At 44.2% G+C, this 23,382-nt stretch overlaps 1 protein-coding gene and 1 long non-coding RNA gene across 4 annotated transcripts in view; both read left to right on the forward strand.

Annotated features, from left to right (window-relative positions):
• The first annotated feature begins 23 nt into the window (after positions 1 to 23).
• ATP6V1A (ATPase H+ transporting V1 subunit A) overlaps positions 24 to 23,382 on the forward strand; it is a 36,716-nt gene continuing 13,357 nt past the window's right edge. The window contains exons 1-9 of one of the 3 annotated variants that reach the window (XM_043512909.1): positions 31 to 187; positions 7,220 to 7,313; positions 14,172 to 14,267; positions 15,335 to 15,463; positions 17,445 to 17,659; positions 18,613 to 18,750; positions 20,532 to 20,683; positions 21,503 to 21,665; positions 23,245 to 23,353. In XM_043512909.1, the coding sequence (XP_043368844.1) occupies positions 95 to 187; positions 7,220 to 7,313; positions 14,172 to 14,267; positions 15,335 to 15,463; positions 17,445 to 17,659; positions 18,613 to 18,750; positions 20,532 to 20,683; positions 21,503 to 21,665; positions 23,245 to 23,353 (1,189 nt within the window). In that variant the 5' untranslated portion in view covers positions 31 to 94. Of the gene's footprint in view, positions 188 to 7,219; positions 7,314 to 9,938; positions 10,142 to 14,171; positions 14,268 to 15,334; positions 15,464 to 17,444; positions 17,660 to 18,612; positions 18,751 to 20,531; positions 20,684 to 21,502; positions 21,666 to 23,244; positions 23,354 to 23,382 lie in introns of those variants that run through there. The other 2 variants (XM_038386669.2, XM_038386670.2) reach the window with 2 other exon arrangements.
• On the forward strand, positions 590 to 3,647 carry LOC122459777. The gene is made up of 2 exons (XR_006280680.1): positions 590 to 997; positions 1,183 to 3,647. It is a non-coding gene; the product is annotated as an uncharacterized LOC122459777 (long non-coding RNA).

Consider the following 23,382-nt stretch of genomic DNA (forward strand, 5'->3'; position numbering starts at 1 on the left):
TGTCATTTAAAAAAAACAACCCCATCATTAAACTAGACGGTCTCCCGATTCCCTCACTTCCGGCGGGCCAGGGACTAGGCTCGTGACTCGGCGCATGCGCCCCATGAGCGAAGGCGCAGCTGATCGCCGCTGCCTGCCATTGAAGCGAAGGGGAAAGAAGTGGTTCGGCTACCCCCGCCCGCCCCAGGTGAGACTCTCCCCCCGCCCGGCCGCGAGACGTGGTCACCTGGCAGACGTGGGAAGCGCCGAGGTGGGGGTGGGCGGGGCCGGCCGAACGCGCGGGGGTCTCCCCAAGCCCCGCGCGCCCGTGACGCCGCCGGGCCACGCTGCTCGGGCCGGGGGCGCAGGGCCGCGGTGACGCACCCAGACCCGCCGCGCCGCTCTGGCTGCGGCGTCCGGGGCCCGGCGGCCTGTGGGCCCCTGCTGCGACTCGCGACGGGGGCCGTGGCCGGGGGGCGGGGTCCCGCGCGCGCGCGCTGCCGGCCGGGGGCGGCCGGCGCCGCGGGAGCAGAGGCTGGTCAGTGGTTACGGGGTGACCCAGCAGGGGGTGGGGGGAGCCGGGCTGCGGGGCTGACGCGTGACCCGGCGGCCTGGGCGCCCTGCCGGTTGGTTGCTGGACGGACGGAGACGCGCCCCTGTTGCTGCGGTCCGGGGGCCGTGCCTGGCAAATAAAAGCCACCGAACCGCTCCCCTGAAATGCAGAACAAGGGGGGGGGGGAGGCGGCTCACCTGAGGCTGGAAGGTGGCAGCGTTTAGCAGCGGCTCCATTGCGATGTCTGATGTTGCGCAAGTAACGCCTGTAAATGTGCTTATGCCGCTGTGCGGGCTGATCCTACTCTTGAGTGGGTGTCCCCCCCCCCCCCCCCCAAGGAATTAGCGCCGCAATTTCGAAGGCCCCAGAGGACTTTCATTTCAGCAATGGGAGAGTAAGAGAAGGTGAAATGGCTCTCGAATCTCTACAGCTCCATTGGCTGTATGCTCCCAGCTACTTTGATAGGTTTCAGAGGAGCAGCCGTGTTAGTCTGTATTCGCAAAAAGAAAAGGAGGACTTGTGGCACCTTAGAGACTAACAAATTTATTAGAGCATAAGCTTTCGTGAGCTACAGCTCACTTCATCGGATGCATTCGACGAAAGCCTATGCTCTAATAAATTTGTTAGTCTCTAAGAAGCTACTTTGATAGTTGATCTCAAGTATCTGTTTGTTGTCTCCCCTTTCCAGTCTCTTGTACTTGCCTCATCCAAACACTGTTCTTAACTAAGGGAAGGGGATGTGGATGTTTCTGTTGGTGTTGAACGTTGTTGTTCGGAGCCACTGTAGATCATCTGATAAGGTGACTCAGTCCCATAGGGAGAGTCACTGTATGGCTCCCTGTCCAGTGTCCCCACTACACTGGTCTTGGCCTGATCTGGTGGCATGAGATCATAAGAGTGGTTCTCTAATTTTCTTAGCCCCTGCAGCTTTAGACTGTCTTATTCTGGAATAAGTGTCTCGGTTCCTGACTGGTTCCTGAAGAGCTCCATGTGTAGACCAAGCCCTGACTTCTTCCAGAACTCTGACACCACATCTAAGGCTCTTATTAATTTTCATTAAGTATTCTTCTCCTGCTCCTTTTGCTTGCACAGGCACAGATAGGCCTGTCAGCCTGAGATCGATCTCACATGAAATAATGGAATAGCTGATAGAGGACTCAACTAATAAAGGAGGGTAATTAATGCCAATCTGCATGGATTTATCAAAAATAGATCTTGATATTATTTTTGATGAGAATACAAGTTTAATTGATAAAGGTGATAGTGTTGATGTAATAGCCTTACGTAAGGCATTTGACTTTGTACTGCATGACATCTTGATTAACAAACTATAGCAATACAAAATTAACATGGCACACATTAAATGGGTTAAAAACTGATTAACTGATGGGTCTCAACATGTAATTGTAAATGGAGAATCAAGTGGATGTGTCCCACAGAGATCAGATATAGCATAGGGCTAAGAAAACTTTTTTATGTTTTTTTTTTTAATTAGAGATAAAAATGAATAGTGATTAAAATTTACAGATGACAAAAGATTGGGGGAGTGGTAAATAATCAAGAGAACAGGTCTCTGATATCTCTCTGAAAGCTGGGGGAAGACCAACACTATGTTTCAATATGGTCAGATGTAAGGTTGTAAATCTGGGAACAAATACCGTAGGCCATTCTTACAGGATCGGGGACTATCTTGGGAAGCAGGGATTACATTTTATGTTGGGGGTGGGGGGACCTTAGGAATAATGGTGGTGGATAATCAGCTGAATGTTAGCTACCAGTACGACACTAGTCAAAGGCTTAATTTGATGCTTGGGTGTCTCAATGGGAAGATATAGAGTAGGAAGGTTTATATTACTTCTGTTTGGCACTGGTGCAACCACTGCTGGAATAGTGTCCAATTCTAGTGTCCGCAATTCAAGAAAGATGTTGATAAATTTTAGAGGGTTCAGAGAAGGACTATAAGAATGTCCAAACGATTGGAAAACATGCTGTATAGTGAGAAGACGTAAGAAACTCAATCTATTTATCTTATCAAAGAGAAGATTCAGGAAATGATTTGATCACAGTTTATACGTACCTATAAGGGGAACAGATTTTTGATAATAGCGGGCTCTTTAATCTAGTAGACAAAAAATAACAAAATGCAATGGCAAGAATTTGAAGCTAGACAAATTCAGAGTGGAAGTAAGGTGTCGGATTTTAACAGCGAGGGTAATAACCATTGGAACAATTTACCAAGGGTTGTGGTGGATTCTCCATCATCGGACATCTTTAAATCAAAAATCAATGTTTTTTTCTAACAGATATGCTGTAGTTCAAGTACAGTTACTGGACTTGAAGCAGGAAATAATACAAGGAAAATCCTATGACCTCTGTTATACAGGAAGTCAGACTAAGGTCAGAAGTCTATGAAGAAAGTCTGTCTCTTTGGGTGGAAAGTAAAGATCCCATCTTTAAAGTAGCAAAGGGATTACACTGACCATGTTAGGTGTGAGCTCCTGTTGGAGGGGAAGAACAAAAATAGATTTTTTTTTTCCTTCAACATGACTCCAAAATTTTCTTTTGACTTGAAAATATTGCTGACTTTTTTTTTTTTCCTGAGCAGTCAAGTCCACATGACCCATTGGAGGGAAACAGCATCAAGAAAACCAGACAGTGGACTGAGCTGGAATATCATGCCTGTGTGTTTCACCCTTACTCACTGTGTGTTTTGATAAGTGTGACTACTTCAGAGGGGTAGAATAGACAGAGGAAAACAGAACAGTCCTCTTCCTTTGTGGTACAGCCATCAACTCCTAATGTTTTTTTTTCCAGGGAAATAGTGGATCCAGAACTACTTTGGTCCTTTTTTCCTAGAGATGATCAGTCACTATGTGTGCATTGGACTTAAAGGTGATCTACCAAGGAAAGAAAATTGGCCTTATCTGCATTATTTCTGTTTCTTCATAGTGAAAACACAAGGCCTGAAACTTCTTTCTGCTTTTTTTTTTTTTCTTTTAGAAAGTAGAAAATAAGGAACTGACATACTGAATCAGAGCAGTGGACTTTTAGTCCAATATCATGTCTAACAGTGGCTCATACCAACTGCCTCAGAAGAGCCGCTCTGTAATAGAGGTAAAAAGGGTATAGCCTGCCCTTGGGCGTCCTAACTCCCGGTTGTTAAATATAACCTAAGGTTTAAGGGTTTATATCCTTAAACTTTTTTTTTATTGTAACTTTGTATTATTTGTTTAAATGTCTAATACTACTTTGATTTCTTCAGGGCAACTGCACCTGGGTTCCCCCTCAGTGGTCCAGCAAGGGCACCCTCTCTAAGTTTCTGGCTCCCCAGCTGTTGCCTCTCTTGGGTGGAGTCAAGCATCTCTCTCTTCTCCCTGAGATATTTCCAGGTTGCATGATCCCTTGATGATACTGTGAAATCCCCAGCAAAAGACAGGCTGCCTACACAGGCTTCTTTTGACTTCTCTTCAGAGACAGTACACAGTGTAGTTGCCACAGTATAAATTGCCACGCAGTTCTTTCTAAGCAAGCATGTTTTATCCTTAAGTTTAAAGGAATACAAAGAAAACATTTTAAAATAATTAAAGAACCGTCACACACATACCAAAAAGCTTAGCAGTGATCACCCCACCTGTAACGTGGACTATGGCAGGAATAGTCTTTCGGCTCCCACTTGGGTTTATTCTTCGTGTCACTCATGTATGCAGTTTGGCTCTTTGAAGAGACCCTGAATAGGTAATCAGCCAGACAATGGGGCATTTGCATTCTCCTCCTGCTTAGTATTTCCTAGGAAATCCACTTCACAGGTACACCGGACCCTTGCTAGAACGTGGGATTTGGGATCCATGCCAAGTACCGCGTTATAGTGAGGACTGTGTTAAAATGAAATTACTGTATACAGTATATGTCACATCCATAAAGTATAGAAAACCTTAGAAAATAAACTCCTAATTGAAGGAAACAATAAATGAGGAGAAAAAAAAAGTGTTGCTTTATTAGAGATTTAAAGTAGACATTACAATAAATAGTCTAGTTTTTCTTTAAAAAGTCAATGAGTTGCTTTTGCTGTTTGCTGCTGTGCCACTTCCGCTTAGCAAACTGCAAAAGACTACATAGCTGCATAATTTTTATAGGCTCAATGTCTTGCATCTCAAAGCAGTCTCTAATCCGGCTACTGTCACAGTTGACATTGGAACGACGTCCACTTCATCTTCCTCTTCTTCCACAGCGAAGGCCAATTCTTCAGCTTCTGGAATGTTGTTTGGTCATACTGCCTGAAGAATTTGGTCATCCGTTAGACTTTCAGCAACGGGATAAAATTCTTCTGCTTCATCGTCGCCTCTTATCCAGGACTCAATATTTTGTGGCAGAACTGTTACTCCAAGCCCGGACAGTTGCTGGCACAGCTCCTGCATCCACTCCATGTTTGTTCTTCCAACTTCCTCCTCTGTAAACACCTCGAAGTCGAATTCCTTGTCAGACTGTGATCTGCTTTCTTCATTTTCTTCCAGGAGCGGGTGGCCAAATGACACTTTGTCCCAACATCCTACAGCAGTTTATCGTTTCAGTACGTAATAAATTCCAGGAATTGCTGCCAATGTAAAAAGTCTTTTATAGTCAACTTCTTCAGAAAATCCGTGACAGACAACTCGCTTTCTATCATTTGTCGTACCAAGTTCCGTCAATAGTGCTGCTTAAAAATGGCAATAACACCTTGATCAAGCGGCTGCATTTTTGAAAGTCATGTTTTTAGGTAAGTATTCAGCCCATATTTTACCGTCACGGGTTCTGAGTCTTTAGGCCGGAGGATGCGCTGGACAGTAGTCTAGAAGAAAAGGCCATTCTTTTGCTAAGCATTTTGTCTTCAAAGGCTTTCGCACAGAAGGGACGAATTCGGTGAAGAGCCATTGTCCAAAAATCTCTCGTCGTCCAAGAATTTTTGGAGTTCTTGTACAAAAATGGCAGGCAAGTCACATTTACGTGATGAAAGCACCGAGGCACGCGAGACTTTCCAATGCATAATGGTTTTAATTTATGCTTGTCTGTTGCATTCACACAAAACAATAAAGTAAGGCAATCTTTTGCCTGTTTATATCCTCCTTTCTTACATTCATCTGTTCTAACAGCCAGGCTTTTATCAGGTAACGTTTTTAAAATTGTTTTGTCTGCATTGTAAACCTGTTCCTCCGAGAAATCCTCTGCCTGTAAAATTTCCCTCAGCTTCACAGGGTATGATTGCGCGGCGTCTGCGTCAGCAGAGCGTTTTTTTCCCGAAACTGCAATCTTAGAGATTCCGTGTCATTTCTGAAATCGCCATAGCCAACCCGAACTCACCTTAAAATTGCTGAATTCGCCATTAAATTCTAGGTCAAATTTTTCCCCTTCCATGGCTATAACCAGAGATCTGAATGCCTTTCTGCTGTTCTTGCACAAACCATGTGTACACCGCAGAATCAAGATCAGCATCATTCGCTAAACGGGCTCGTTTTCTTTAAAGGCTATGCTCTTCATCCAGGTTATGAATGCAAGTTCCGAGCTTGTCAGCATTCTTAAGCCATCCACAAAAAGTGGACTCGTTAATGCCAATATCGCAGCTAATCTTTGCCTGGGTTTCACCATTTCTAAGTTGTATGATAGCGTCCAATTTCTCCTGCACCTCATAAGCCTGCCTTTTGCCTGACATTTTTGACCTCTTTTTCTAAAGATAAATACTGTACCTGTAAATTTTTATTACATTACATTTGTATGGTGGTCTAGGCTTAGGGCTTGTCTACAATACCACACGAGGTCGATCTAAGATGCACAACTTCAGCTACATGAATAGCTGACGCTGTCCCGTCGACTGCGCTTGCGCTCCTCGTTCTGGTGGAGTACTAGAGTTGACAGAGCGCTCAGCGGTCGATTTATCGCGTCTACAATTTTTTTTGAGTATACTGTACAGTATTTAAATTTGGGATCCATGGCCACAACCGCGTTGTATCCGAATTCGCGTTATATAGACATACGTTCTAGCGAGGGTCCAGTGTATTATCCCCCAAAGGTCCTTTGAAGTTCCTAATATCTCCTAGAGGATGCATTAATCCCATTTTCCTCCTAAAGAAGTTCTATACAATCCCACAATAGTACTTAAACATTTGTATTTTGAATACAAATACAAAATATAGCAGCCCTAGCCTCTCTTTGCCAGAAGGTGGGAATGGGCAACGGGATGGATCACTGGATGATTGCCTGTTCTGTTCATTCCCTCTGAAGCACCTGGCATTGACCACTGACAGAAGACAGGATACTGGGTTAGATGGACCTTTGGTCTGACCCAGTATGACTGTTCTTATGTTTAGTATACCCCAACAATATGAAACTTAGTAAGGTTTGTCTAGGATATTGTTGTCTTCTATCACAATGGCCTTGCAAAAACTTTATTTTTTTAAAAAAGGCTATAAGTTTGTATGTTTAGAACTCAAGCAAGAATTAGACATTTAAACTCAGCCTAGTAATACCTGGTGGCAATGAGTTCCACAATTTGAGTTTGCCACTTGCAGTTTCTTTGAATGTCCCTTTGCTCTTCTATTATGAGACCTAGTTAGTAGAAGTTCCCAATTTACCTTACCTATACTGTTTATTGTATCACATCTTTTTAAGGTATGTAGCCCCAATCTTTTAAATCTCTTTTCATGAAAGTTTTTGCAGACTGCTAATATACTCTTGTTGCCAGTTTCTGAAATTCCTGTAATTTTGTTGTGCCCTTTGAGCTGTGGTGACCGGAACTGGTACAGTATTCCCGGTGAGGGTATACTGTTGTTTTATATAGTGGCATCATAATTTCTGTGGTCTCTACCCTGTCTGTTATGTATATTTGCTCTTTTGACTGCTGCTGCACACTGAGCTTTGTACAATAATTCCCTGGTCTTTTTCCTGAGTTAATACAGTTACAGTTAATAACCATGTAAGAAGTCTGAGTAGTTCAGATAATTCCCTCCAATGTGGATTATTTTGCATTTGTAAACACTTAATTTCACCTGCTATCATGTTGCCTATTGACCTACCTTGTTTAAATCTCTCTAAAGTTGCTAATTTTTCTCTGGTTTTGACTAATTGAAATAGTTTTGTCATGTGTAGCTTCACTGTTTGCCCCATTTCGAGATAATTAATATCTGTAACAGTGGTCCTAGTGCAGAATTTCTTTTTTTTCCCCATGACCTTTTGTACTTTGCATTGTCTTTGCCACTCTGAAACTCTATGGATGTCTGCAGACCTCTTAGAGTTATGAAATCTGAAGTAATAAGGAAGTGAAATCTAACAGAGTTAAACAATTATTAAATGCAAATTACTGACAAACGGTTGGGAGGAATGATCTCTCTGATTCAACACCATTGCATCTTTAATTAAGGGCTGAGACTGCTCCCAGGCAACTCTTCTAAGTCAGCCAAGAAGTTCTCAGATGAAAGAATAACAAGACTTCACATTCTTGATATTTTTGAAGAAAAAACAAGCAGGAAGGGAAAAATCTTTGCCTCCTTCAGATTAAAAATAATTCTGTTTTTACCCTCCGGTGCTGCTTCTAGTGACTGGTTCTCAAAGCCTCTGAAACATGAAATCGGTCTGGCTTTGAAATGAAGTAATTGGCAACTGACTAAAAAAGACTTGCAGAGTCTCACTGTGCATGTGAAAAACTTAAAATGCACTGGGCAGCTGAGCTGAAACTTGCTCACAGTCTAGTGACTGTCTTTCAGTGCAAAATTCCGCATTTTGGGGCGGGGGGTGGGGAGAGTGTTGCATTGAGACGGCTTCTGCTTTCAAACATTACATTACCATAAACCATGCTCATGTGACAACTTCCCTTAAAGCCACATCATCTACTGAGAGGCCTTAAATACAGGGCTCGTCAACATTTCTGGGCCCTACATAGGAATTGTACTTATGAAAGCAAGTTTCTGTGAATTTTAAAAACATTCCCCCTGCCTTCAGTGTTGAGAGCCCAAACACAATACACTGTCAGTAGGGTTGCCAATTTTGGTTGGGTGTATTCCTGGAGGTTTGATCACATGACACGATCTTTAATTCAATATTAATCCCCAGGATAATCCTGGTGGTTGGCAACCCTAACTGGCAGTGAATGAGAAGAAAAGTAAAACATTTCTCTGGTGAAATGCAAATGATTTGGGAGAAGGGGCACACTTCTTAATATTGTCAGTTGCAGGACCTAAAAGTGTCTGTCTTCTAGATCCTTAACGCTTAGTTACGCTACATCACAATTAAGATGTCATTTTTAAAAAATACATGTCAGTCCCATGCTATGCACATGGTAGAGTGGCAGCATCTATGCCAAAAAGAAATGGAGTACTTGTGGCACCTTTAGAGACTAACAAATTTATTTGAGCATAAGCTTTTGTGAGCTACAGCTCACTTCATCGGATGCATTCGGTGGAAAATACAGTCCTAATGAGAAGGGATAGTAACTGTATGCTTATTTTGTTGTTTTTGGGGCAACTATTTTAAGATGGAGGAGACTTCTTCAAAGACCTACTGGCTCTTTGGGGCAGGGCTCACGTCTTCCCCTGTCTTTTGTGTAGTGCAGAGCATGCTGTTGTCATGTAACTATTTTCCACAGCAAATTCTAGCAGTTGTTACTCCAAGAAGAACATTGGTCTTCATAGCTAATACCCTCCTTCTGCTCGCTAAGCTAGAGAAGGTTTTTAATTTTAACAGCATCAACTCACCATATGGACTTATTCCTTATCTTACCATGAGTTCATCCCCTATTTTAAGCAATAAGTAGTACTGCAGTTTCTTTCCCCTGTTTCTTCACTGTAGCAGTTGTGTTCCATTCACAGGCTGCTGTTGACTGTAGTTGAGCATTAAGAAACAGTCATTCTTTAAAACCATTAGAATTAGTGTCTCGTGTTCAGCTGATTACGGTGCTGCTTGACGTGCAAGCATAGCTATGTAAAATTACCAAGAAATAGCTAGATAGAACTTGGCACTGAAACTGATCTGTGAAATCTGAAAGTGAATTAACTGATTGTACAGACTGACTTAAACAGCAAGTAGAAAGTATAGTAAGCTTATGCTCAAATAAATTTGTTAGTCTCTAAGGTGCCACAAGTACTCCTTTTCTTTTTTGCGAATACAGACTAACATGGCTGCTACTCTGAAACCTAGTAAAATTCTGCCTCCTTTAAGGATTTTGTTTAAGGATGTTGATTTCCAAAGCTGATTTTACTAGCTTTTCCCCTAGAGACCTTTGCAGGAAGAACTTGCTACGAACTGTGATGTTCCTTTTACCTCCTGACAGCTAATACAGTGAAGCTGTATTTAGGAACAAGAGCTCAGATGGGCCTTGAGCAGCTTGATTTGCTATTGCAGCATTCTCAGTGCTGTTGGGGGGAGAATGATGAGTCATCAAGTCAGGTGACTGTGTCTTTGCTGTGTGTCTGGAATTTCTTCCCCCTCTGCAGCAGGCTTTTTGCATCCCTCTGTGTAAGGGGGTTGGGGGACCTTTTGGGAAGGACAGTCATTTGCTACTAAGTGCTGCTACTTTAGTGCTGAAATCTGGGGTTGCTTCATCTGGCCTGTGGATTTTTTGCCTCCCCCTTTCCCCTACAAAGCAAGGTAAGAAATCCTTTGATATTTATGGTAATGATAAATCTAGAGTCATTTGCTTCCTGCTAGAAAAAGGCACTTTATGATCATCTCACCAGGGTCTTAATTTCTAAAACAGATTTTTGTCCCAGGATATGTGGCTCAAACTTTGAATGGCATTGGACGTCTCTCCGTCAGTGATCCCATACCAAATTTAAAAGGCAAAAGATAGTAATCATGACAGAATATTGGGTGCTTTCTTACACTGGCAGCAGAAAATCTTTCACTTCTTGGGGGACTGCTCTGCAGTCAAATGATTTTACTAGTGGGAATCTAGGTTGAAAACTACTGGATTTGGGGCTTTTCTGTCTGTTACTAATGAATCCCATTATAAAATGACTAGTTAGATTCATGGTGTACTTGCATAGCTTTCAATCAGCTGAGTCTGAATCTGGTGGTGTTCTGAGATCTGCTATTACAGCAGGGTTTTGGACAGAATACATTCATGTTCTCTCTAGAAGGCCACTCTGAAAGGATCTTTAAAATCAGGGTTTTTTGGGTTTTTTTTTTTTCAAATTTTTATTAAAAAACTAAAACTGGTTAGTAATGCTTGTTAGTCTGTTACATTCTATGTAACTGCGCACGCTGTGGGTAACCAAGGAAGAGTGAACAATGTGTAATGTTTAACCTCAGGGGCTGGGGGAGTCCTCTTAAGGGACTTAAAAGAATTTAGTAAAATCCTTGTGTGTCCAGCTCTGTTAACATATTAAGGTGGTCTTGGCTGATGAAGGTCGGTAGTGTGGTGGTGGTGGTTAAATGCTAAACACAATCAGTATCTGTGCTCATAGTGCAATGCTGGCTGGCAGACAGCAGCCTCCCATAGCACATGGATATGAGTTCCACCAGTGTGGGGGGCACAGTACAGAATATAGTGACAGTCTTGTGCCCGAAGGAGTTGACCATACCGTCTAAGATGAAAACCTACAGAACCAACCTGAGCACTAGCTACCAGGTATCTCAGTGGGGGAGATGCAGAGCAGTGGTTTCTAAATAGTGTTCAGTATTTCAAGGATCATAACCTCTTGAGAAAGGTGTCAGTGCTTCTGGGGCTTGTAGCTTGGTGCACAAGGATGTGGAGGTTACTCTGACCATGTGGGAGAAGGATCCGAAGGGAGTGCTGAAGCAGGTTTCTTTGCCAGGGCAGTGGAAGCCTTAGCAGTGGATGTTGGTTTTGGAGAGGTAGGCCGGAGCAGTGGTGTGCAGACTTTGGGCAGACATTGCCTACGCTGCAGCTGGGAGGTGATTCCCAGCCCAGATAGACTCAAGCTATGTCAGCATGTCGAAAATAGCAGTGTGGTCAGTGCAGCATGGGCAGCCGTTTGGACTAGTGACCCAAATGCAAGCCCATCCACCCCATGGGTTTGAGCTCAGGTGGCTAGCCTGAGCCACTGCCCGTGTCACAATGTTCTCACTACTGTTTTTAGCATGCTAGTTGGAGGTGTGCAAGTTTGAGTTGTACCTCCTAGCTGCAGTGTAGGTGTATCCTTAGAGCTCAGGATGAGGAGCTTGAAAGGTTGGGTCAAGGGCAATCTAATGGAATGATTCCAACACATTTGACATGGAGAGAGTGGTGGGTGAGGAAAATTACTTAAATAGCCTTCTGGACAAAGTACAGGGAAGCAAGTGGGGAGTGGGAATGCTAGAGAAGTGGAGGAGATTGACTGTCTGGATGAAAGATGGACAAGATCTAGATAGGGTGTTTTTGCTGCAGGTCTAAATGCATGTGCTTGTCTGTCCTTGGAATGATTTGCTTTTGCCACCTGCTGTGAGCTCTTCAAAAAAAAATCTGACAGAAGATGAGTTAAACCCTTTCAAATAACATCATTGGCTTTGGCTCACAGCTGACCTTCCTGATCTGAACAGTTTGTGTTTGAGCTCCAGAAGGAGCTGACGTAGAATGGTGTGACCTGATCCAAGTCCCTTTTATGCCTCTGTTAACTTAGGTGGGAGTATGGATGAGAAGCAGCAACTTTTTCCCTCTCATGGTTCAGTCACATCAGAATGTAGATTGGTCTTTGCTTCAGCACACCTTTTTTAAGGATTGTGTAGGTAGGAACTAATCCTGCAGTAGTGTTAATGGCTCTGGAGCGTCCATCTGTGAATGATCTCTTGGAGTACACGTTCTGGGTGGAATTCTAAGTCCTGCTGCTTTTTCAGTGGGGTATGTGGAATAACGCGGCTGGAGCCACTGCTGCACCGATTCCCTTGCCTGCGACTCCTGAGCTTCAGGTGGCCTTTTGGTCATGACACTCTCCTGAAGTTGTCAAATAGTTGATGGAATTCTCAACAAACTTTTTGAAATTGGCTTCTAATGCTAAGCTACACAGTATAGTTTCACAGTGCTGAGGACTCCACTCTGTTCCTGAGGTCCCGCACGGTCACAGGACACTTTGTGCCCAGAAGGACTAGGTAGCTATAGGAATTAGAAATGGAACACCCAGTCTTTCATCTCTAGGTTACCAGTTCCCATTCAAGTTGGGAGGGGTTATGATCATCTCTTCGGTGGCTAGAGAAATGAATAAATGGGTATCCACATCACACAAACCACTACCATGAGTGTGCACTTGGGCTTGAAAAAACCTGCTTGCTCAGGGTGAGTAGGAATTCTGGCTGAGTGGGGCTAGGGAAGAACAGAAGGCCCACGTACAATGCAAGAACTGGGAGACTGAGCCCTATGTGCCCTGGAGAGCAGCTGCCTTCTCCCTACTATCCCTAGAGAGCAGACTGGGAAGAGGAACCGTGCAAGGAGGGTGGGATAGGAGATGCATATGTGGAGATGGAGTAACAGCACATGCATCTTTCACCAGGAGTAGTAAGTTTGGGGCAAGTTTTTCAAGCCATGATGAACCCCCTTGTTAACTATTTCAGCAGAGACATTAGGCATAGGGTGTGCTGTGAGCCTGAACTCAGCTCTCCAGGGTTGGTTTGATGGTGGGGATGAACTGCTGTTGGCTGTATCCGATCAGCCCTGTGGATACACAGAGCCGTCCGTCTCCAGGGCTTTTCCCAACACTTTTATTTTGATTTGTTCTGTGAATTGACATGCGAGTAGCAAGTGATGCTCACTTAGATCAGTAACATTGTGGGGAGTTTCTAAGGTAACACACACCAAGCAAAGGGCTGTTATCTGCACCTAAAGCGCAGTGCAGCCCAACTGCCAGTTATTACAGGAAGAACGTGCATCTGCAGTCTGTTCATAGCCAGTCAATGAGGAGCTGTTTTGCAAATCCTTGTTTTTAAACTCTAAATCTGTTTTTAAGTCTTTCCCAATTAGTAAGTGTAAGGCCTCCTGTTAGCCCTGCAGAATCTATATAGCTGTTTAACAAAGGAGCATGTAGCAGCTAGATGCTGTGGTGTTGGCATCACTTGACTTGAAGAAGGAGTGCATTTGCTGTCCCAGAGAGATGATAAACACTGAAAAGTGACACGATAAAAATGCACTGGGGGAATTCCAGGCATAGTGGTACTTTAGGCTGCATACAGTACTTAAACGCAGCTCAGAAATGCTGGTTTGAAAGTTGTGAAATCATTTATCATTCTAGTAAATGTTGCAGATTGAAGTGAGCCTTTCAGCAAAGGGGAGGGGAGTGGGAGATTAACTTTGGGTTTAAAATAATACATTCAAAGCATAGTTTGCTGTACTTAGTAGTGATTTCTGCTGTTTAAAATCAGGGTAGAAACAATTCCACAATAAGCTCTTTGTGACACTGGCAGTACAGCGCCCCATGTTAGTAATAAAGCTTGTTTATACTAGTATGTCTTGCTGAATTAAAAAACCAAGCAAACCACTCTTGACTATAGCTGGCTATGAATTCATAGTGGTGGAGGGGGGGAGTTAAGGTGCATTAGTCCACGTGAATTTTGAGTCTCCTGCTTGGGGCTTTCTGTTAATTGGAAGCACTGGGAGAGGGGAGCTGAAAAGGGGAGCCCGCTACTCACTGGGTTAGGTCTCTTCCTGCTCTGTACAGAATGAACTGTTGATTGTCTTCTTACTGGGCAGGTAAACTGGGCAAGATGAACTTTTCCAAGCTACCCAAAATCCGAGATGAAGACAGGGAGAGCGTGTTTGGCTACGTCCATGGAGTCTCAGGACCCGGTAGGTGCTGCTTGGTTGGGGAAGGCCCACGTGGGTTCAACATTGTATTATGAAAACTGTTTCATGGATCTTTACATCCTTTTGGAGGACGCACAGTGAAGCTTTTCTAAGTGGTTAATTGTCTCTCTTCCCCTCCCCCCCCCCGACTCTATCTAGCACAGAGCCTTCAAAGAGCTGTCTGCTTCTTTACACGCGTGTACTAAATTGAGAGCTACCAGCATGGGAAATGTCTGCAAGGTGTTACTATATATTAGTTTTATTTATTATACATCAGCCACTGTGAATGCATGTCCTCCTGAATGTCAAACCCTGTGTATTAGAGGGCATTGTATTGAAGGAAGCAGGACAACTTTAGGAATCTCTTAAACATAATAATTACATTTAATTCATAAGCTAGTGTATAAACTATTGTAGTTAGTTTCTGGTTATTTAGGATAGTGAAGTAGCTTAGGACCAAAATCTGCTTTAAAATAGTTCTAATCAGGTGGCAAAGGCTATCAACTTTAAAGATCTGTTTAAAAATCATGTCACTTTCCTGCAAAATCAAACCTATCAAATACAAATAGTAACAATAAAATGGCACAGTCCCTGCCCCAGCACACTTCATAAGTTAAACAGACAATACACCAGATGGTCTGATGTCAGAGTAGTGGGGGTGTTTTGTTTTGTTTTTTACTTTTTCCCAGAGGTGAATGTGCTTATGATGGGCTTTGGGGAAGGAGTGTCTCTTTAGAGGGATTTGGGAGGATAGTCATTTAAAACCTTAAACCTTCTTAGTCTTGTGCTGAGTACAGGGCATATCCTGGATATGAATTAGAACTGTCTATAGATTACTATGGTATGATAGTACCTGGCCATAGGCCCCAGAGAGCAGGAGTAATAAGCCCAGGACAGATTTGTTTTGGCTTATAAGCTCTGCAGCTGTCCTTCCAGGACCCGCTTACTACTTATATGGACTGACTGGGTACCCGGCCTCTGCTTTCCAGCACTCTACATTCTCTGCTGGGTTAGCAGACTTCTTCAGACAAGATGTGAAATGGTTTCACCCAGGTGTTCTTCTTTTTCAGTGGTCACGGCCTGCAACATGGCAGGTGCAGCTATGTACGAGTTGGTACGAGTTGGTCACTGTGAACTGGTGGGAGAAATTATCCGGCTAGAGGGTGATATGGCCACTATCCAGGTGTATGAAGAAACCTGTATCCTTCTCATTGGTGTCTTTAAGGCCTGTCAAACTAAGTAATCCTAACAGGTGGGATGATGAGTACAGTAGAGCAAATAAACAAACTTCAGTGGGACCAGATTGCAGAAGCCATCTCTGTTCCTTATCCCTTACGCTGCTATAATTGCACAACCCTGGTAATGACAGTCTTCAAAGTACACAGCTGCTTCTATAAGACTTGCATAATATACCCTGTACCTATTGTTCCAGTTCCTGCACCTGTATTTACCTTCTGGTCCGCGCAGGGCACCCATTCTAGGCTACCGGTTCCTCAGCCATCATTTCTCTTGGACAGAGACCTGTGTTTCACTCCTGACCAGAGTATTTCCTGGCTGCACAGTTTCCCTGCCTATGCCGTGATATTCCCAGCAAGCCAGGCTGCCTATACAGGCCAGTGTCTGGGCTTTGCTTCCTTTCCAGAGGCTATGAACAGAGAAATTGCCAGCAGTTACAAGTTACCACACAGCTCTAGATAAACCAGCACCTTTATTCTAAAAGTGAAAGCAATACGGAGAAAATGTATTAAAACAATAAAAGAATCTACACTCATGCTAAAAACCTCACCAGGGTCACCACAACTCCAGCCTCGGGTTTTAGTAGAAGTCAGTCTTTCAAAACCGCAACTGGACTGTCTCCATCATTACAAGTTCGTAACTATCTCAGACTGAGAACCAGAACGCAGACTGGACAGATCAGTCTTTTTCTTTTACAGCTCAGGCCTTTGATTGCCAACCTCCCGGAACAGGTAATTGGCAGAATGTCATTCTCTCCTCAGATACAGGGTCAAAAGGCTGGAATTTTGCATGACTGGAGGTGGGGAGTTTACATAAACCTCTCTATATAGATATTTCCCCAGAAATCTACTTCACATTTGAAGTCCCAAAAGTTCATTTCTGCCTTTCTCAGTATAGTCCTTTGAACTCGCACACCTCGCATTACATCTCCCCCCTAAAGCATGTATAAGCCCACTAAGGTTTTTGAAGGGTATAGGAGGAAATTTCCATCACTCCTCCTTAAACCTCAATCCTGATTTTAAGGTCTAACATCAGTTACACTTGAACTTGGTAACTGAACTGTATTTGTTCATTGACAAATACAAACATCAAATACCAGAGCTACCAAGCAAATTCAGTTTTTGGTGGTGGCTTTTGCTTTGGTTTCAAAAAGTGTGTACTATTAAAATATCCTAATACAGCTTTAAAATTGTGAGGGATTCATCCCTTGCGTGGATTCAGATTTCACTGCTAAACATGAGCATATTATACATGTATCCTTGGGAAATCCATTCTGTTGATCCAAACTAGCTTGCTACAAAAATGTACCATCTAGTACTGGTAATAGTCTCCCTCCTTCTTCAACATCATTATCTATCAGGGAGGAAGTCATTAAACTTGGAGTCGGCCACAATGTCTCCATCTCTGCAAAAGTGCTATGTGTGGGCTATGAAGTCTTGCTGAAGTTCTATTTTGAGGGCTTAAATGGAGAATAGACCTCTTGCTGACTGACTCCACAGGTTAATTTCACATGGGAAGAGCCCTTATACAGCCCTCATCACCATGGTATGTGAGCACCTTCCTATAGCATACTAAATGGCAACTGTCACCTGTGACTCATTCTCTTATCCTCTCCTCAGGAGACGCAAGTCACATGAGGCTCTTTAGAGATGAGCTAGCTTTTATCTGTCCTCTTTGGATCTCTAAATATGGTTGAGAATTTCCAGTAAACTTTTCCATTTTGTGGCTCAAGACTAGTGATCATAAGGGAAAATATTTAGTGTCTCCTCTCTGGAGAGTGAAAACATCAATTTTAATTATTCCAGCCCGAGGTATGAGAATAGAGGCTGAATGCTTATCTCTTTTGTGTTACAGTGCATTGCACAACCTGAGCAATTGAATTGGTGAGATAAATCGTCTTTTGGTAAATATGTGGATAAGTTTTTCCTGAACAGGCCTCTTTAGCTGGTGTCTCTGTAGGCGATCCTGTACTCCGGACTGGTAAACCCCTCTCAGTGGAACTTGGCCCTGGCATTATGGGGGCCATTTTTGATGGTATCCAGAGGCCTCTGACAGACATCAGCACTCAGACCCAAAGTATCTACATCCCCAGAGGTGTCAACGTGTCAGCTCTGAGCAAAGACCTCAAATGGAACTTTTCACCTTCCAAAAACCTGCGGGTAGGCTATGACAAAGCTGCCAAAAATCCCCCAGGCACATTGCAGTGTGAGGGAAGAATGTGCAGTGATGAATTGTCACATTTTCAGATGCATTGTGTCTGTGAAACAGAAGTCCAGTGCGCTTGAGAGTGGGCGTACTGGTGGATTAAGGCAAAGTGGCTATGAAAGAGCAGGCAATGAATGTCTGTACCACTGATGGGTTTCAAAGTAGTAGCCGTATTAGCCTCTATTTGCAAAAAGAAAAGGAGTACTTGTGGCATCTTAGAGACTAACAAATTTATTTGCGCATAAACTTTCGTGAGCTACAGCTCACTTCATCGGATGTGATGCTAGGTGGCACTGTTGGGAAATACAGTGGTACCTATTAAACTGGATGTCTTTACAGAACAATAAAGAGAGTTAATGGGAACATGCTGGGCATAGCAAGTAGGATAGCTATAGCTCTCTAACGCATCTGCTTTCTGGGAGAGGGTGGTATACCTCTGCAAATGGAATACTTCTAGCCAAGTTATTTTGTCAGCCCTGAAGACTGCCTCGCTGCTGAAACATGAGACCTTTGATCTGATTGCCTTCTTTTAATACCTCACTTTCCATTGCCTACAAATTGGTGCATTCCATCTCTGGTGTACTCAACAAGTTAGTCTGGCTGGTGGGTACAAAGGAGTCGAGGGAATCTCCAGTACTCATCTGTAATCACACAGCTGCCTGAGCTTGCAAGCCTCATTGCATATAATGGTTGCTGTTCTTGTGTAGGCTGATGGCACGTTTCTAGCAGGGCTGTCACAATGCTAGTAAAAGATGCAAACGGGCTATTGTGCTGTTACAGTGCCTTACACAGGAGACAATCAGGGTGCTAGATTTAAGAACTGTTTTATAAAGCCTTGTGCTTCTCTCTCTAAATCTGAACCTTTCATGTGTATGATTAAAGGAATACTTTCTTTTTCTGATCCTAGGTTGGCAGTCACATCACTGGAGGAGATATCTATGGATTGGTGAATGAAAACTCCCTTATCAAACACAAAATCATGTTGCCCCCAAGGAACAGGGGTACGGTAACATATATTGCTCCGCCAGGGAACTACGACACATCAGTAAGTTTTTCAGATGGTGCTAGCTAGTGCATTCCACACTTTTGCCAGAAGGTGTGTACACCCCTTCTGTGTCCTGCAGCACCAGCCAAAGGGCATTATATGCAGCTGGGTATTGGAGATGCAGGTCACCCGCTGCCAACTTGCCAACAGTGATCACCCTAATGCCTTGTGAAATCAAGCTGCTCTGCATGGTGAAAACTCAGCCTTGCTCATGTGCATGAGCAGGTGCCATTTAAATAAACCATGTTTGCTACTCCACTGTGGGTGGTCCTGCAGTGTCCCAGGTATATGCAGAATCAACAATGGCATTGTCTTTAGCTACTGTGCCTCATGATTATTTGAAGCTGAGGCTTTATGCTTACAATTTGATTTCCTACTCCTGAGGGCATTCTGTGCCAAAAAATTAAAATTCTGCAAAATTTTTTGTCAAATGTGGAAACTCCAGCATGGCATTGGGGAGCACAGGCCACTGGCTGAACAGAGATGAGAGATCACTGTGCAGGCCGCCCCCCCACCCCTGCAATTTCCCCGGACACAAACTCAGCAGTGATGCCACACCCAACCCTGACACAGCGCAAGGACTGGGACTGAAACACCCCAGTGCCCTGCCCCTCCATGCCAGGTGCACCAGGTGTGGGCAGACAGGCTCAGCAAAGCAGGATGCAAGTGTGGAGGGGCTTAGTGTGCAGGGGGTCCAGGTGTGGGTTGAGAGGATTCTGTGTGGGGCAATCTGGATGAGGGTGGCTCAGTGCGGGATCCAGGTGCAGGGGGGACCTTGATGCACAGGGGCTTGTTTGGGGGTGGGGGGCTGGTTCTAGGTGCAGTGGTAATGGGATTCTGCGGGGGGGGGTCCAGGTGAAGGTGATTAGGACTTAGCAGGAGGACATGGGGGGGGATAAAGCTTAGGAGGGGGGTTCAGATGCTGGGGGAGTGGGGCTCAGTGGGTTGGGAATCCAGGTGCAACTGATTGGAGCTCAGTGGGGTGGGGATCCAGATGCAGGTGGCTCATTGGGGTCGTCCAGGTGCAGGGGGAGTGGGGCTCGTCGGGGTTCTGGGTGTGAGGTGGGGGGATGAGACTCAGTGGGAGGGAGTATGAGGGGGTCTGGATGCATGGGGGTTGGGCAGATAGAGGAGCAGCGCCCTGTATAGCGATTCCTCCCCCTGCAGCTGAGGAGCAATGGGCGCAGGAAGCATGTAGGGGAGGGGAATTTGCAGAGCTTCCTACAGCTGGGGGAGAAATCTGGGGGTTGGTCTGACATGGCCCCGGATGCCATACTGGGGAAGAGGAAGTCTCATCCTGCTCAGCTGGGACTGGCAACTGAGCCTGGCGCAGGGTAACGGCCACCAGCTGGGTCTTCTCCAGTCCCACCCACTGCCCACAGTGATTTACCCTCTGCTGGCTGCCCTGGGCACCCAAAACATACTGCTGGGGAGAGTCACATGACAGCTCTTTTGGCTTCCCTTTGCTTCCCCATCAGAAAGTCATTTTTCTGCTGGGAAACAAAGAAATATGTGGGGGAACATAAATTCTCCATGTGCACAGTGGTGCGGAATTCCCCCAGGAGTCATTTCCCTAACAAGGTAAATATAGGAAGTGGGCTTCCTGCAGGCTGGGGTAGTACACTGAGGTGTCTGGAAGGCCTATGGCTCTAAAGAATACCTAGTAATTAATGATGTGGATTGCTGGTGAGATTCTGTATAGACTTGTGAGAATGAGAACTTGCACATTCCCCCAGCATCCAGCTGTCTGCTTACTCTGAGTGTCTGCTGCCTTCTGGTAGGATGTTGTCTTGGAGCTGGAATTTGAAGGTGTGAAGGAGAAGTTCACTATGGTCCAGGTCTGGCCTGTACGTCAAGTCCGTCCTGTCACTGAAAAGTTACCAGCCAACCATCCATTGCTAACTGGCCAACGGGTCCTTGATGCCCTCTTCCCGTAAGTGTCACCTGGGGTTCTGCGGGGCTTGGTTCTGATTTTTTGTACAAGAATTCCTTTAAGGGTAGTGGAAAATTGTATATAAATCTCCTATGCCCCAAAGCAACATCCCAAAAATGGTGATGCAAGTACTTCAGAGGAATCCCTGGCAAAAGCAAAATCTTAGTGTGCACCGAAAGGAGGAGGAAAATGTCATAGTAAAACAGGCCTAGTAAATACTAATAACTGGGGAGTCTCCACATATAAATAGTCAGAGTTGAAGGTCTTATCACTGAGAGAGCAGCTTGTACAAGGGCCTGCATTTTTCAAATTGGAGGCCTAAAATTAGGCATGTGCAACTCCCAGTGACTTCAGAGGCTTGGCACCTGTGAAAACAGACCACTTATTTCGGTTCCTACATATAGATTTAAGTGCCTAACTTTAGGCATTTATGCTTGACAACTTTGGCCTAATGTCTCATCTCTCGATGCTTCTAAGTTGCATGTTCTCAGTGTGCTCATTCCTCAGACATCTCCATTAGTGAAACACATTTTTGTACTGAACCTGTTCCAGCTATTGTCCCAGCACTAGCTAGTTACTCTGGGAACAGTGGTAGGTGCTGTTGGCGTAGGGGAGGGACAGCCTGTTCCCTTTGTTCTGGCTTGTTGAAATATCACAAGCACTCATGACGTGGGGTAAATCTGGTTCCATGTGCCATCTTAGGCAAGTGAAGTGAGAGCGCCTCAGAGGGCTGAGAAGAGAACTTATTACAATATGCAAACAGGACATCGCTTTTCTCTGTCCGAGTTCAGTATAAACCAGTCTAGCTCTTTTCCTCAGGTGTGTACAAGGTGGTACTACTGCTATCCCCGGGGCCTTTGGCTGTGGAAAGACTGTGATCTCGCAGTCTCTCTCCAAGTACTCCAACAGTGATGTTATCATCTATGTAGGCTGTGGAGAACGAGGAAATGAGATGTCTGAAGTACTCAGAGATTTCCCAGAGGTCAGTATGGGATGCAAGGATTCTTTTCAAATGTTCCTGGGAACAGAGCTGTTGCATGTGTCTTGTTGAGATAGTGGCTTTGAACCACTGGATACTGTCAGACTCTCAGCTGTTGTGGGCCTTGTTTCATGTCCCTCCAGAAACCATGTGGCATGGTAATCTGTTTTGCTATAGTAAGAGCTGTCACTGGCCCATCCAGGGAAGGACATCAGTTTTGGAAGCTCTCAACACAGCATTTGAACTAACACTGGGATAAACGTTTGTTTTAAAACAAACCCAAAATAATAGGCAAAGTTACATAAATGTTGAAGTTTTAGTTGCACCCATGAAGAAAATCTTTCCAAAAGCTGTTCGAACTCTGCCCCTTTGTATGGTATATACTAGTGTTGAAGTAACTGAGAATGTAGGTGCTCAGCACCTCTGCAAATCCGATCCTAGGGAGTGTTCTTGCAAGATAATACAGGCAATGTGACAATGTGCTCTTCAGTGCTTCTTTCTTTATAAGGGGAAAGGGAATCCCTGTCTCTGACTGCTGTTTCCTAATGGTAGGTCTCATTTATGGAATGGAAAACTCGTGTATAAAGTTTATTTATTTTTTTAAAATCTAAACCCTAATGTAGCATTAAGAATGTTTTGCACGTCAATTTATTAACTTCACTCCTGTGGTTCCTTCCTATAGCCTTATGTTTTCAAAGCAATACCTGTGCAGTTCCCTGCTCTTCCTTCTCCCCCCCCGCCCCCCAAAAATAAATAAATAATCCACCTCAGTTGTCATTGGGAGAGTTGAGTCAGTTCTTTACGGGGATGTAGTAGTAGGGAAGACAGAAGTGCCTCCTGGGAAAGCTAGCTTCTTCTAGAAATTACAGAACACATTGCACAAACATGTAAATAAATTATTTTCTGGCCACACGGGAAGGCTGAGGAAGAGTGTATAATTAAACTCATAAAGACAATACGCTCCGCATTTCCCTCACAAGTTTACTGAACAGTAACCCTGCTAATACTAAGATAAGCCAACAAAATGGCAAACGTAAGAACCAGAGAGCAATAATATAGCGATACTGCTCATCTAGCATATTTACAGGACATGGTCTGAGCACAGGAGTGAGGCCTGGGCTCGTGAGTTCTAATCCCACCTCCTGCTCTAGAAAGTCATTTACCTTTTCTGTCTGTTTCCCTATCTACATATTGTCCACAGAGGTGCCAAAGTACAATTGTTTGGACACCATTTTGAAGGTGAAAGCATTTATATCAGTTCTAAGTAGTATTGATCCAATTACCTGAACAAGCTTTACCTCTAGTAAATCCTAAAAATCTAGTAAATCCTCACCCTTTTGCCAGTGGGCAAACCGAGGCATGTAAATTAAGGGATTTACCCAAGTCCCTTGGGGGGTCTCGGTAGCAGAACAGCATATAGAACTCGCGAGCCCTGAGTCCAATCCCCTGTTCGAGTTGTTAGACCACTTGTGAGGGCAAATACTCTTGTACTGGGGCTTTTTCTGACACAGGAGTATGAGGATAATCTCTGTAGGGGTATACAGATTCATGTGCTGCCTTTTTTTTTTTTTTGCCTTTTTAGCTCACGATGGAAGTTGATGGCAAGGTAGAAAGTATTATGAAGAGAACAGCCCTAGTAGCAAATACCTCCAACATGCCCGTCGCTGCCAGAGAGGCCTCTATTTATACTGGTAAGAGTTATAAGAGAAGTAAAGGCTAC

Source organism: Dermochelys coriacea, chromosome 1, assembly GCF_009764565.3.
Source record: "Dermochelys coriacea isolate rDerCor1 chromosome 1, rDerCor1.pri.v4, whole genome shotgun sequence".
In the NCBI taxonomy this organism is placed as follows: domain Eukaryota; kingdom Metazoa; phylum Chordata; order Testudines; family Dermochelyidae; genus Dermochelys; species Dermochelys coriacea.